At 41.2% G+C, this 16,219-nt stretch overlaps 1 protein-coding gene across 2 annotated transcripts in view; it reads right to left on the bottom strand.

The window, feature by feature from the left end:
* The window catches only part of LOC115477556 (aldo-keto reductase family 1 member C1 homolog), a 71,810-nt gene extending 57,921 nt beyond the window's left edge, over positions 1-13,889 (bottom strand). The window contains exons 1-3 of one of the 2 annotated variants that reach the window (XM_030214504.1): positions 13,855-13,889; positions 10,157-10,292; positions 5,354-5,521 (exon numbers count right to left, since the gene is read on the bottom strand). In XM_030214504.1, the coding sequence (XP_030070364.1) occupies positions 5,354-5,521; positions 10,157-10,243 (255 nt within the window). In that variant the 5' untranslated portion in view covers positions 10,244-10,292; positions 13,855-13,889. Of the gene's footprint in view, positions 1-5,353; positions 5,522-10,156; positions 10,438-13,854 lie in introns of those variants that run through there. The other variant, XM_030214505.1, reaches the window with a different exon arrangement.
* Positions 13,890-16,219: the final 2,330 nt, after the last annotated feature.

Genomic DNA, 16,219 nt, shown 5'->3' with positions numbered 1-16,219 from the left:
TGCGTTTCACCACCCCTTAGAGCATGTCTGATTTTTGCCAACCCTTAGAGCATGTCTGATTTGTATGTGCTCTTTGTCCTCAATGTACATAAGCCAACGGATACTAATAGTTGAATATCTTTTGGTTTGCCGATGATAATCGTCGGCCAACAGCAGAGCTATGGTTACATAAGCACCAAACGTCTCGGAGACTTATAAAGAGGTATTACCACCTCCTTTTCCCCACTATCCATTCCTCTCCCTGTACACCCAAGCATCCTTCTGTTTTTTTGTCAATACCTCCCCCCCTCCTATTTTGTCATGTTAAGATCATCAGATATAATCATCCCCAGGTCCCACTCTTTTGTGAACAAAAGTATTTCCCCCCCTATATTGTTTTTTGTAATGGAGGTCTTACAAAAGAGAACAAGGAATCAATTGACAAGTGAATGCAAAGTTCATGAGGGAAGATATATAGAAGACATTTGGGCTAATGATTATGAGTGTCACCCAAACTATTAGAAAAAGGACAATCATGAGCAGAAGTTTTTTCTACACTGCCCTTTATACAACCAATATTCTTCTTACCTTATGACCGACTTTTTAGGCCAGCTACATGAGCTCTGAACCTTTGTAAACAGTCACCAGACAATTCCACTAATCCGTCTTCTCACAAGCAAAATATCATTCTAACAGGAATTTTGAATTAAGTAAAATACTATTCAGCGACTTCAGAATGATGGTTCTTTAAGTAGGGTGTTCAGAATGTAAAGAATGAACAGATTTCTACAGACCACGATGGAGGAGCACTGGCATGTTATATAGCCATGAAGCTGAAGTTCTAGGCAACAGTCTGTACAGACAATGTAGACCCCTGGTGGTAGTTACTGTAACTGCACATAAACCATTCAATAAATGAATGAATGAAGGCACTCCTTGATGCAAAAAGAAAAAATTGAAAGATAAAGAAGCAGTCAGCTATCTTGTGGGTTTAAATAGTTGAATTACTTTCCTAGATTTAACATACGGATCCCTGAAACATTTTGGTGGGATGATGAACTCTGTGTACCAAGTGTATGTACATGAGCCTAAACATGGCCATACACGTGGAATCTAGTTTAATGTATTGGAAGGGTCTATACAATTGTTATGGTTTGCCGCCCCACCCCCTGGTATTTCTTTTATGTCTACCTCCATAACCCTTTCTGTCATTTTCATAATTTCCTCTCTATACAGGGACATGGGCCACCCTCCCCCCTCCCCCCAGTTTTGATTTTTTTTAAACAAAACAATGATACATCGGTTACTACTGCCTTTTATTATGTTTTTATTCAACGACCGTAACCTGCGCAGCCGTGATCTACACTTTTGATGCTTTGTCTCTGTTCAACATGCCCCAAAGTCTGAAACAGATACAAACATATTGAGAACTACACATTTATTTGTAAAAGGAATCATGTTATCATGTTTTCTTTCGAGTATAATACAAATGGTTATAAACATGCCCCAAAGTCTGAAAAAGGTACAAACATGTTGAGAACTACACACTTTTGTAAAAGGAATCAAGTTTTCTTTTCGCGTCAGCTGAGGGATTTCATGCATAAAAAAGTGATTCCTGATTGGAAGAGGGGTGATCAGACCTTGTTAAAAATTTTTCGATTAGGAGTAGGGGAGGGCCTCATCTCTCATCTGTACAAAGCCCTTCTCTATAATAATCCTCCTTTTCGGGTTTATGAGAAGCGGTGGGAGGTTATCTTGGGCCATATTTTGGAGCCATAGCAGTGGAACGTTTTATATGTGCATTTGTTAAAGATTTCTATCGCTTCTAATTATGTGGAACATGGATATAAAATGTTGCTTCAATGGTACTATACCCCTGCCCACCTTCAATACATCTTTCAATGTGGATCTGGACAGTGATGGCGAGGTTGTGATATTAAAGAGATGTTTGCTCATATTTGGTGGGATTGTGCTAAAGCACAGAAATTTGGGGTTATTGTAGCCCAGTTTCTTGAGGAACTACTGCATGTTTCCATTCCATTGCGTATTCATACCTTTTTGCTAAATGGCCAGCCCAGTTGTTTGGATGATGATTCCTACTGCTTGGTGGCATCAGTTGTCACAGCAGCACGGATTTATCTGGCGTTGACTTGGAAGCAGTTGAAACTCCTGTCTAAGGAGCACCTATTGGCTGAGTTGAACTTTCTCTAGTTGATGTCTATATTGACTGCCATCAAAAATGCTTTGCGTCATTTCCAGGCGATTTAGCGGTCTTACTGACTCTGGAGGGGGCTTCCATGATGGGAGGTTTCTTCTGTGCACGTTTGGATGGTACCTTTTCTGGTGTTGTCCCATATCTTGCTGTACAAATAGGACAATGATCAGGGATAATACACAAAAGGGGAAAGGGAAATGGTCTTGATATACTACCTTTTTGAGGTCTTTACAACTACATTCAAAGTGGTTTACATATATTCAGGTACTTATTTTGTACCAGGGGCAATGGAGGGTTAAGTGGTTAAGTGGTTAAGTGACTTGCCCAGAGTCACAAGGAGCTGCAGTGGGAATTGAACTCAGTTCTCCACAAAGACCATTGCACTAACCACTAGGCTACTCCTCCCAACCCACTCACCCCATCCAAACCTGATTAGTGCTTTTCATCGCCGGGTAGAGGGTAAGCCTATCTCTGGACAGCCTTTAGTTGTTCGATTCATGAGAGGTTTGCTTTTGTCAAAGCTCCTTTTCAAACCTCCACCAGTGTCATGGGATCTCAACGTCATTCTCACTCAGCTGATGAAAGCTCCTTTTGAGCCACTGAATACCTGCCATCTGAAGTACTTGACCTGGAAGGTCATTTTCTTGGTGGCTGTTGTTGGGAGGGTTGAGGGCTGTTGTACTGTAATACCTTGGGATTTTTTGTACAACTGTCCTTCTTGTTGGCAATCTGCCTGTGTGCAGTATTCCTTAGCTTAATACCAATAAAAGCTTTTTCATACAAAACAAAGAACGAAAAAAAGAAAAGAAAATCGTCACTCAGCACTATTCTATAAAGGATACTCCCAGCTTTGGGCATGAGGATCTTATGCCTGTTGAAACCAGGTGTAAATGCTGCCATGAAAGTTGGGTGTACATCCCTAATATTCTTAACACTGTGTCAAAATTTGTGGACCTGACCAGTCCTTGCCTCTCCCACTGTCTTTATAGAATTTGCACTTAGGGCAAACCTGCACAGTAAAAAAATACACCTAGGTTTATTATTTATAGTATGCCTACGTTTTATAGAACAGGCTTAAATTTCCGTGCGGTATATAGAATTACACCGAGCACCTCTCCATGCGACCAAATTTGGTTGGGTCCATTTAGGTAAATTCGAGCTGCTAGGAACACCAGTATGGTGTATGGAGTGCCTGTTTGCAGTGATTCTGTTCACTCTGTCATTGTGGGTCCAATTTAATGCACGGCAAGAAAACAGAAGAACAGTAACTCTTATAGACACACAGAAGAAACAATCACAACAAGGGTGACAAAGGAACGGGCAGCAGACAATGTCCAAAATAACACCTTTATTGAAACATCCAGAGACTCGACACAAGTCATGTTTCAGCTCACAAAGGCCTTCCTCAGGAGTCTTTAGTTGGATGTATGTTGATATAAATGCTACGTCTAAAATGATACTGGTGATATTCGATATCTTGCTGCTTTCTTCCAATAAACACTCCGTTGAACGTTTGGAGTCTCAGGAGTTCAAATTTGAAATTTAATGCATTCATGGGTCCTTTAATGGGACTCATGCTCCTGCCTTCCTTGGAAGTATGACAGGGATTTGTTATACAATTCTTGTATTAACCATTTGATTCTGAATCAAAGACAGGCATTTTTGAAAAAGTCGTCTAAGTCAGAATTGAGACATCCTGCTCATAATGTAAAAAAAAAAAGGTCTATCTCACAGACAATTTCAGAAAAAACATCCATATTTTCTGTTCAAACATGGCTTTGAGATGGACATTTTGTGCTAAAAATGTCCAAAATGAATAGCCATTTTTCAAAATGAAATGGCCATTTATGAATGGCAAAAAAACAGGAATAGGGAGGTTTGTCTGGCATCATTTTGAGAAAAATAGCCATACAGACATCTAAGCAGAGCAGAGGGGTAGCCTAGTGGTTAGTGCAGTGGATGTTAAACCAAGAGATCCTGGTTCAAATTCCACTTTAACTCTTTCATTGTGTAATTAGGAGCCCTCCAGCAACAGAAAAATACCTACTGAGCTACTGTACCAGAATGTACACCACATCAATAGCCTTCAGGCTTACAGGTGGCTTATATATTTAGGTGCAGGCATATTTCTGTTTCGGGGGGGGGGGGGGCTCACAATTTAAAAACAAATTGAGTTAAAGTAGGACTTGAACCAGGATCCCTAGGTTTAAAGTCTACTGCACAAATCACCAGGCTACATCTCACACTCATATCCTGCTTTGGTCAGAATGCCTGTAATACCTGAGGGTGTCATAGAGCCTGGTATTCCTTTCTTGTTTCACTTTTAGGGGAGAGGTGAATTACGGAGGGGCCATGCCTTAATAATCCCTGCAGTGGCCCGCTGGTCAATCTGAGCATCTTTTTTTTTTTACTCTGGACGTGATTGAAACAGGTCTAACTTAGGACATCCTAAATGTAAGACGTGGACATTTCTTCCTGTTCAATTATAGCTGTTGAAAATCCTGTTTTTGAGCCCTCCCTAGTGCTACCCAAAACACACCTCCTACCCACCCCCAACACGCCCAATTGCTATTTAGATGAATTGCAGCATTGAACATTATTTTCTGCCTTTCTATAATTGCTGTTTTGACGTTTTTGGCAGATAGATGTTTTTTGGGGGCATTTTGAGAAATCTATGGGCTTTGGAAATGAGCACTGAAGTCTTCACCATGATTTTCTCTTGTTATTTTATTCCATAACATGCACCTATAAAACTCATTGACGGGCTAAAAAAGATTAAAAAATCTTTCAAACACATGAAAAGCAAAGAGGGTGTGATTGTGAGAATTTAGACCCGAATGTAACACTGTATAGCAGCCTGGAATAGGTCAATCTGAATATGACGCAATCTTTGGATAAATATAATTGATTGAGCTTTGTTATATTAGCTTATAATTTTATATATTTTCTCTCTTGGGTCAATTACATTCATTTGTGGTCGATAGTTGGATTATTTGTTTCTTAGAACTATGATTTTGTAATTAAAGATGGAATTATTGCATGTATCGTGTAATATTCAAGATTGATTGAATATTGTATAATTAAAAATTTGAAAATAAAAAAAAATCTTTCAAACACATGGCTTTTTAAAAAAGTAAAGATTTCAGAGTCAAATCTTACCTTCCCAGTGTAGAATAGGTCCTCCCTCTTTACTGTCCCATCTGCAATCTTCTCTTGAATAGCTGGTCCAATACTTTCTTCATTACCATAAACATACGCCCCATCTATATGTCGATAGCCAACTTTGATAGCCACCTTTATAGCTTCCTTCAACTGTTCTTTTGAATTCTATGAGAACATCACATTGAAAAGAGACCAATTAAGCTTGCTGTTTTAAGGATGGACTTTTGATTGAGTGGCACAGGTTTCAGTGATATCTGGTTATTAGAATCTGATTTGTCTGAAGACGGGTTTTTATTGATTTGGATAGTGTTGGGCAAACAGGTCTTACAGACCTGACACAAAACAAGGAGGGGAATCCTCGCGTACAGCAAAAGCAATGGAAACAAAAAGCGAGGACGAGCTGAACAGGAAATCAGGAAGTCTTTATTAATGGCTAAATAATGACCCGATGCAGGCTTTCATGCCGAAACACGGCCGTGTTGGGTCGTTATTTAGACTTCCTGATGATTAGGATGCAAACAGCAGTTTTCTGTGCAGCTTAGGGGAAACATTGGCATCTCCAAAGACATAAATTTAATGGAATACCAAATTCTAGTCTTATCTTACAGATAACTGTGTACCAAAAAGGTAGGAAAAAGAGATAGGATACTAGTTGACAACTGGTGAAATTCAGAGGAGGATTATGGTCAGTCATCATGCTCTTTTTAACACTCGGCACCCATTGCCCTCACCTGTTCCCTCCTCTGATCCATCCAATTTTCTCCCTACCCATTTCTGTTCCTCCCTACAGGCCATCTGACTCCTTACGACACTGCACCTTTCACTCCTTGTAGTGCCACAGTGTATCCAAATACAGTAAAGGTGCTTCAAAGGGAACATGTTCACAGCACAAAATGCCTGTGCACGAGTGCATGCGTGTGCACCCCAGCATCCAACGAAACACCATATTCCTTTTAAGTGTATTATATTTAGAGATTGCATTCATATTTTTTTTCAAATTTACTAGACTGAACATAATGCTCAAGACTGCCGTGATCATACTGCCATGATCATATATCAATTGTCAGATCATATAAAAGGATAAAAAGATTAGAAAAGCAAATGTATACCTTTCCAGCGCTGACTGCTTTTTCTTTGACATCTGTAGATGTCTTTGGAAACTGTCATTAATTTAGAAGAAACAGTCTTCTGAGATAGAACTATATACTAGTGAATTAACATATGAACCAGTTCAGCATAACAACAGTTATGCATATAAGTTATGCATAAACAAAGTTGGGCATATAAATACCTTAAGATCTACGTATAGGAATATTTTATTTATACATTCACAGGAATAGATTCCTTATAGAACTTTTACCATCTAAAAGTGTGTATGATCGGGGATTCAGAAATCTTGTCCTATCCTTATCAGGTTCTAATCCTGCTTGTCTTAGGGGGGAATTCATCCAACATGGGGTACCATCAAGACATGTTATTTTACTGTTAACCCTATCTCAAGGTCTCTTAGTGGTCATGGGATCATAAGAGCAGGAGTGATGCCCACTTGCTCCTGCCCTTTGCAGGTCCAGCCACAAAATGTCTACTGCAACCCCTAGTGGCAGTCTCATGGTACTCCATCCTGCATCCTTATATGGAAAGATGCACCCTATTGCTAGGCCCACGAGACTAACACTTGTGGTCACTGGCACCATTTTGGATAATGGTGCCCATTTGGCAGCAGCAAAGAGGGATCACTGCTGCCATGGACCATTAAATCACCACTGCTGACTCCCTTGCAGGTCCTGGGGGGGTTAGGAGTGGGGGACACTGGGTGGTGAGGTTTTACTGGTGGCAGGATTTATTGAAGGGACTTAGGTTGTTGGATCAAAGGTTTTGGCAGTTGTATTAGGGGATTCGTGATCTGATTGAAGGGTTGGGAATGTGATCAGGGGAGTTGACTGTTGGATCAGCTGATTTTATGGATGAAGGATGTTGGGGAGAAGGGAAGGGGAGGACACTCCACCACAATTTGTTTGTTGCTGCACCTCTAAACTAGCTTAATACATATAAGATTGGAATAAGTACTGCACCATTGATGGAAGAACTTGAACAACTGAAAATAGTTAATGCTGCAGGGCTGGATCGGATATATCCCAGAATATTGAGGGAACTCAGAGAAATCCTGGCAAGACCTCTTAAGAATTTATTTAATAGATCCTTGGAAATAGGAGAGGTGCTGCAGGATTGGTGATGATTGGATGTGACCTTCTTCATAAAAACAGGGAGAGGGAAAAAGTGGGACCACTACAGGCCAGTAAGCCTCACTTCAGTGGCTGGAAAACTAATGGAGATGCTGCTGAAGGAAAGGATAGAATCGTAAGGAGATAAACGTGATAGGGGGCAAAAGACTCATAAGCACAGTACAGAAGAGAGACCTTGGGGTGATAGTGTCTCACAATGTGACTAAGTGGAAGTCATAGCCAGAAGGATACTAGGCTGCACAGAGAGAAGTATAAGCAGCAGAAGAAAGGAGATGCTAATTCCCCCTATACAAATCATTAGGCCCCATTTGGAGTATTTTATTCAGTTTTAGAGGACATAGCTCGCTAAGAACATAAAAAGACGATGCGGTTCAGATAAAAGGGAAAAAATGGTATGGGATTTGCACCAAAAGACATATGAGAAGAGATTTGATGACAAGATATTAAGATACAAAGAGGACGTGAATTAAGGTTACAAAAATTATGAAAGAATTAAAAAATACATGAGAGGAACACAAATGATCCTGGCCAAACCCAAAAAGTTCAACATCAAGCCAAAACTTTAAAACATAAGTCAATAAAGTGGGATTATCCAGAAACAATTGTGAAATCAGCATGCATTCGAGCTAAATATAACCACAGAGAATCCTTTTTACATACAATGATGTAAAAAAAAACAGGAGAATCCAATTTACAAACCTATGTATTGAAATACACACGTGGTATAGCACAAGCCACTCGCATTATCAAACGACTCTAGAGGATTATACAAGGTTACCATTTAAGAATAGCATACACAAGAGGGAAAAACATCAGAAAAATTCTGCAAAATCGATTTTCATCTTTACACCAAACAGAACCAAAAGGTCACAACAGATGTGGAACCTGTATTTTTTTTTCCTTTGATGTTAACTCGTGAGAGGAGTTTGTATACGCCACTCTACCAGTCAAAAGGATTTCACGTCTGCAATAGTGTTTTTGCTGTTTTTTTCCTCAATGTGGACACTGTCAACAGTTTGCCGATGTTCTATATACTTGTTTGCCAGTGGAATCCACAATATAGCCCCTGAGACAACCCTTTTTGGGCGAAACACAGCCTGTGTCGGCGATGCAAAGAGATTGTTATTTGCACGAATAAAAGTCTATCAGGCTTATTTTCGAAAGAGAAGGGCGCCCATCTTCCGACACAAATTGGGAGATGGGCGTCCTTCTCTCAGGGTCACCCAAATCGGCATAATCGAAAGCTGATTTTGGGCATCCTCAACTGCTTCCTGTCGTGGGGACGACCAAAGTTCACGGGGGCGTGTTGGCACCGTAATGAAGGCGGGACTGAGGAGTGATTAAGAGATGGGCATCCTCGGCCGATAATGGAAAAAAGAAGGGTGTCCCTGACAAGCACTTGGGCGACTTTACTTGGCCCATTTTTTCTTGCGACCAAGCCTCAAAAAGGTACCTGAACTAACCAGATGACCACCGAAGGGAATCGGGGATGACCTCCCCTTACTCCCCTGTGGTCACCAACCCCCTCCCACCCTAAAAAATAAACTTAAAAAAAATGTTGACAGCCTCTGCCAGCCTCAAATGTCATACTCCATTTTGGCATGCGTTGGGCGCATGTAGACATTTATGCAGCTTAGTAAAAGGGCCCCTATATTACTATGTGTGAAATGAACCTAAAATGTCTGAAAATTAGAGAAAAAATAATCAAACTATTCCCTGTGCACATCCCTAGTACAAAAGTACCTACAGAGTTTGCATCTACATGAGCTACTGAAAATAGCCCCCATATATGAAATGTAATAAATAAATAAATCTTTTTGACTGTCCAGGACAATCCCAATAACAAATACACTTGTCTTGGTACAATTCAGCCTAATTGTTAACAACTTCTTCATAGGTGGTAAAATAGAGACGTTCAAAGCAAAACCTTCACAGAGGATTGTCACCACTCTGGCAAAACATCAGTGCCATGATCAACCTACACAGAGATATTTCCAAGATACCAAAGATGGTTAAAAGGTCATCTTTATTAATAAACTCTGCATTAAGTCAGCAAAGACATGATCTCTTCCAGTGATTTTTGGCTCAACCGTTTCAGTAGAAACTGGCAGAGTTTGCTATTCTGCAAATAAATATTAAGAGTCTGCTTTTGGAATACAGTGAGTTGAAAAACATCAGTCTCATGTTGCATTTCTTTGTACATCGTAATATGTTTGAACATGTCAAACAGCATTCTTTTCACAGCAATAGAGTTTGCCTGTATTACTCTTTTTGTTAACACCTGGCTCTGCAATATCTGGTAAAAGGAAGCAGATCTATTTTTTAACATAACCATTTCTATACGTATGCGATTCATCTTTCCCTTGTTAAGACAACTTACACCATAGGTCTACCACCGTAGCACAAAACAGAGTCGATTAGCTATATCTCAGAGCCAAAATGAGAAATAATACTGTATCTACTTGTCTTATACATTGACAAACCAAAAACATTGTTCTTTTTATCATTGCTTTACAAAAGAATTAAATAATTCTCATACAATAGAGCATGTACTTACATCATCTGGAGAATATGTGCCTAAAGCAATAATTGGCATTTTATGCCCATCGTTCAAGGTAATGCAGGAATCTTTACTGAGAGCCATTCTTCATCTGTACAGGCATGCGGGTAGCTTCTTGTACTGCTACTGTTCGCTATAGTTGCAAAACGAAGACAGAGGAAAGAAGAGATACAAAGTATATGGATCTACGAATTCCTTCTCAGTAACAAATTAGTTGGCACCACATGGTTTGGCATAGGAACAACCACCAGTAAGTAAGGACATATCGTAACAAATCTCTACTGTGTGCCCTGCTCTCTCTTTACCTCTGGCTTTTTGGATTAAAGACGGATTAAAGGTTGGTTGCAAAGAAAGAAAGAAAAAAAAGCTGATCTGCATGCATTTGCAGGGACTCTGATCGTTTTTCTTCTACATTAAGGGGTCCTTTTACCAAGCTGAGGTGAAAAGGGGGTCCGCAGTGGCATCGGCACGCAGGTTTGCCAGGCGCTGAGGCCCCCTTTTACTGCAGCAGGTAAAAGGCTTTTTTTTCCCCCAAAAGGGAAGTAAATGGTTGGAAGGAGGTAGTAGGGAGGGGGGGGGAGGGAGGGGGGAGAGGGGGGGATAACAAAGAGGAAAAATCAAAAGTAAATATCAGTGTTAATTGGTAGAACTGGAACTTGTATTGTAATAAGTGATGCAAACTTATGATTTGTATAGTTCTATTTGAAGTTTGATGTCAATAAACAGGATATTAAAAAAAAATCAGCACGTTGGTGTGTGGCTATTTACTCCTGGAGCCCTTATCGCCTCCTATTTAAGAGGCAGTGAGGGCTTCCGTGCTAACCTGGCAACTGATTACCAGTGTTCATAGTTCCAGAAATGCCACGCAGCAGAAGCCAGAACTACCGCCGGCTTCCTAAGCGAGCCTGGCGGTAGGGCTGATTTGCCATTGCTGTGGTAGCCCTACTATGACCTGATCAAAAGGATCCCCTAAATGAGTTACATTAGAAACAATCCCCAAATTATGAAAAGTTAATTAGTAAAATTAAAGCAAGCTGGTCTTTTGCAATGTAAATGGTGGGTTTTTAGAGTACCTTGTATACGTATGGGCTGCATGGCAATTAATGCACCCTAATTCGTTAGCACGCTTCAAATCCATTAGTGATCCTTAGTAAAAGGACTTACTAGCAACATAACAGCAAATAAAGATCTGTATGGTCCATCCAGTCTGCCCAATAAAATAAACTCATAGCATGTGTTAGAGTAATACCAAGCGTATTACATTTCATAAGAAATAAGTTACAAAGCAGTTGCATTTATAAGAAAAGGTAAGTCATTAAGGGGCCCTTTTACTGTGCTGAAAAAAATGGCCTGCTCTAGTGTAGGTGCATGTTTTGGGTGCGTGCGGATTCATTTTTCAGCGCGCCTGCAAAAAATGCTTTTTTTATTCTTGCCAAAAATGGGCGTGTGGCAAAAATCAAAACTGGCGCGCATCCATTTTGGGTCTGAGACCTTACCGCCAGCCATTGACCTAGCGGTAAAGTCTGACGCGGTATCCAGGCGGCAATGACCTACGCACGCCAAATGCCACTTGGCGAGCGTCCGATACTCGCATCTGAAAATAAAAATTATTTTTTTGGATGCGCGTATCAGAACTGCACCAAAAATTAAATTACAGCAAGACTCACGTGGTAGCTGGGCGGTCACTCCATTTCGGCACACATTTTGCACACATAGATGCTTACGTGGCTTAGTAAAAGGGCCCCTGAATTAAGTTAAGTGCATTCTGAATTCTTCAAGTGGTGCCCATGTTTTTTTGAAGTGAGAGAGTTGATGGGATTTAAAGGCAGCAGCTTCTTCATACTTTTTGATGACACAAAGGTGGCTCCACCATTCATGAATGTTGAGTTGTGAACTGTTTTTCCAATGGAGAATGATAATATGGGTGGCCAGAGCCGCCGTGATATCGAAGAGTCTGTGACATTGATCTTTAATCAGGAGATTAGGAGTGGATGATCTGAGAATTATTAAGTCATACGAGAGGTAATGAGGAGGGCAGATGGAGAAGATGATGTTTAACTTTTTCCATATCTGAGACCAAAATTCACGAACAAATGTGCATTCAAATAACAACCACTTGGTGCAGAGCAAGACCAACATGAGGAGGAAAGAGACAATCTATATTCTTTCGATCTGTCCTTGCCAAATTCAGGACACAGACCATAGAAGTCTGCACTGCACTGGCCTTTTCCCCCAATTATAGGAGTTATCGCCTAAGCACCATTGTTTTATTTTGCTTCCATTTTCTTTCCATATAGGAATCCTTTGTGTTTATCCCACATATATTTTACTTTTGTTACTGTTTTCATCTCCACTACCTTCCGCAGGAGGGCATTCCAGGCATCCACATCCTCTCCGTGAAAAAGTACTTCTTGATATTACTCCTAAGTCGACCACATCCCCTGCAACCTCAATTCATGTCCTCTACTTCTACCACCTTCCCATCTCCGAAAAAGGTTTGCTAGCATGTTAATACCTCTCAAATATTTAAATGTCCATATCATATCACCACTATCCCTCCTTTCCTCTAGGGTATACATATTCAGTTCCTCAAGTCATAAGTACATAAGTATTGCCATACTGGGAAAGACCAAAGGTCCATCGAGCCCAGCATCCTGTTTCCAACAGTGGCCAATCCAGGTTACAAATACCCGGCAAGATCCCAAAAATGTACAAAACATTTTATACTGCTTATCCCAGAAATAGTGGATTTTCCCCAGACCTTTTTAAAACTCCGCTAAGCTAACCACCTTTACCACATTCTCTGGCAACGAATTCCAGAGTTTAATTACATGTTGAGTGAAGAAATAATTTCTCTGATTTGTTTTAAATTTACTACATTGTAGCTTCATCGCATGCCCCCTAGTCCTAGTATTTTTGGAAAGCGTGAACAGATGCTTCACATCTACCCGTTCATTATTTTATAAACCTCTATCATATCTCCCCTCAGCCACCTTTTCTCCAAGCTGAAGAGCCCTAGCCTCTTTAACTTTTCCTCATAGGGAAGTCCTCACATCCCCTTTATCATTTTCGTCACCCTTCACTTCACCTTTTCTAATTCCACTATGTCTTTTTTGAGATGTGGCGACCAGAATTGAACACAATATCCGAGGTGCGATCGCACCATGGAGCGATACAAAGGCATTATAACATCCTCATTTTTGTTTTCCATTCCTTTCCTAATAATATCTAACATTCTATTTGCTTTCTTAGCCGCAGCAGCACACTGAGCAGAAGGTTTCAATGTATCATCAACGATGACACCTAGATCCCTTTCTTGGTCCGTGACTCCTAATGTGGAACCTTGCATGACGTAGCTATAATTCAGGGTTCCACGTTAGGAGGTGTCGTCGTTGATGATACGTTGAAACCTTCTCATAGTCTTCTGGTCCAAACCCCGTATCATTTTTGTTGTTTTTCTTTGAACCACTTCAAGTCTTTTTACATCCTTAGCGCATTACAGCCTCCAAAACTGAACACAATACTCTAAGTGGGGCATCACCAACAACATCTACAGTGGCATCACCTCTTTTCTTGTGCTAATTATACCCCATTCTATGCAGCCTAGCAACTTCTGGCTATGGCCGCCACCTTGAGATCCTCAGACACTATCATCTCAAAGTCCCTCTCTTGAGTTGTGCTTATCGGTTTCTCACCTCCAATCTAGTATGTCTCCTTTGGATTTCTGCATCAAACTGGATTTGATTCCCACTGCAGCTCCTTATAACTCCTTGTAACTCTGGGCAAGTCACTTAACCCTCCATTGCCTCAGGTACAAATAAGTACATGCATTTATATATGTAAACTGTTTTGATTGTAACCATAGAAAGGCAGTACATCAAGTCCCAGTCCCTTTCCCTCAGGGAACAGTGCTGAGGTCAATTATATTTAATATATGTGTGAGTGGCATTGCCGAAGGGTTAGGAGGAAAAGTTTGCCATTTTGCGGATGACACAAAGATTACAAACAGAGTGGAAACCCTGGAGGGAGTAGAAAACATGAGATGAGATTTATAGGAGTATTTACCTGTGATTTCACGTTTGCTGGTCGGGGGGCCTATACAAGCCTGAACCATGCTTTTATAGCAATATGGATTCTACAGCCTATGTGCTGAATACATCAGAAACCAGTTTTTCCACAAAGGAAAATTACTCAGCCCTGTGCAAACGAGTTCAGAATAATTGTTTTTGTGTGTGATTATCTGATATAAAAGTACCTATGATATATATTAGGAGTTTATTCTTCTAATATATCCCGACATCTACAGAAATTAGAAGAATGGTCCAAGAGATCTCAAAAATTGGAAGAATGGTCTAATGACTGGCAGTTAAAATTTATTGCAAAGAAGTGCAAAGTGGTGCACTTGGGATGCAGAAATCTAGGTACATCCACCAGGTCAAACTACATCTGAATGTAGACGTGATTTATAGAATACCGCTAGGCGTGTAAATCGGATGCACCTTGATTTTAGCCACCACATATAGAATCTAGCCCATATACCTGCATGAGGTTTTGACAATCAGCACTGCAGCAGTTTAATACCTTCATATTAATAACCAAGTTATTTTTACCTTTAATGTGCTGCTAGGTTCAAAAGCACATCAGTAGGTGGACAAGGTGTAGTAGAGCCCTGAAGATGCAGTGTGATCAATAAGCAGCTTCCCCTCCTTCCCCTTGGACCTGCCCCCTTAAAGGCACAGGCCATCCTGCTGACACAAGGCAGCCCTAGGCAAATACCTCCATAGGAGCCAACTTTTCAAAATGATTGGGGGTGCTGAATTTTTTTTTTTACAGGTGGTGCATTCCCCCCTCCCCTCCCCCTCATCCCCTCCTTGTCCCCCCTCCCCTGTCCCCCGTCCCCCCTCCCTCGTCCCCCCTCCAAGTTCCAGGTCCCCCTCCCTCCCAGTTCCAGTCCCTCCTCCCTCTCTCCCAGTTCCAGGCCCCCCCCTCCCTCCGAGTTCCAGGGTCCCCTCTCCCTCCCTCCCTCCCAGTTCCAGGGTCCGTCCTCCCTCCCAGTTCCAGGGTCCTCCCCACCTCCCAGTTCCAGTGTCCCTCTCCCTTCCTCCCAGTTCCAGGGTCCTCCATCCCAGTTCCAGTTCCAGGGTCCCCCCTCCCTCCCAGTTCCAGGCCCCCTCCCTCCAAATTTTAAAAGTCCCTTGCGGAAACAGGAAATGAGGGCGGCACCAGAGCTGAGAGAGAAGGGAAAACAACTAAGCACCGAGCCGAGCCTGCATGCTTTTTACCGCTGCTGCCGCCCTAACCCCGACGAGGTAAAATAGATGACTTTTAAAATTCGGAGGGAGGGGGCCTGGAACTCGAAGGGAGGGAGGGAACAAACTTCCGGTGGGTGAAATATTGGGGGTGCTCGAGCACCCACAACACCCACAGAGTCGGCGCCTATGAATACCTCTTCTGTCTAATGAGAAATCTGTGGTAGCAGGCCACAACACTAATGTCTCCCCTCAGGAATAAAAAACAAAGCAGATTACAAGAAAAGATTTTTAATTAACAAGACAGTTTTATTAACAGGTGAAATACATTTTATTTCTATTGCTGCTTTTTAAAATATTTTCTATAATAAAAGAAGATGTGTAGGCCACCTTCAAAAGGCAACCCAAAGGATCATTGGAAGAAGGCTGTTTCATGGACCGCAGTCCAAGAAACAATCCTAGAAAGGCTTGTAACCCTCTTGCAAATAGGGATGGGCTGATGTTTGCAATCATATGGGAAATGTTGACATATCACAGAAAGTGCAAAAACAAGAAAAAAATAGGAGGTAGACCAAATATAAACCAAACAGTGGGTTTATTAAAAAATAAAAACAGACTCGACGCAGTTCTGCGTTTTGACGCCTACGGTGCCTGCTTCAGGAGTCAATAAAATATTCTCAGCCAGTGACCGTGACAATAAAAATTGCCTAAGACATCAAAAAGGTACAGCACAAGCAGCGAAATAATCCACAAAAATGCCACCACTTACATTAATTGGTGGTTTTGCGGATTAGTTTGCTGCTTATGCTGC

Source organism: Microcaecilia unicolor, chromosome 9 (genome assembly GCF_901765095.1).
Source record: "Microcaecilia unicolor chromosome 9, aMicUni1.1, whole genome shotgun sequence".
Taxonomy (NCBI): Eukaryota; Metazoa; Chordata; class Amphibia; order Gymnophiona; family Siphonopidae; genus Microcaecilia; species Microcaecilia unicolor.
Note: the sequence above shows the minus strand (reverse complement) of the source record. Positions and strands in the feature narration are given on the sequence as shown.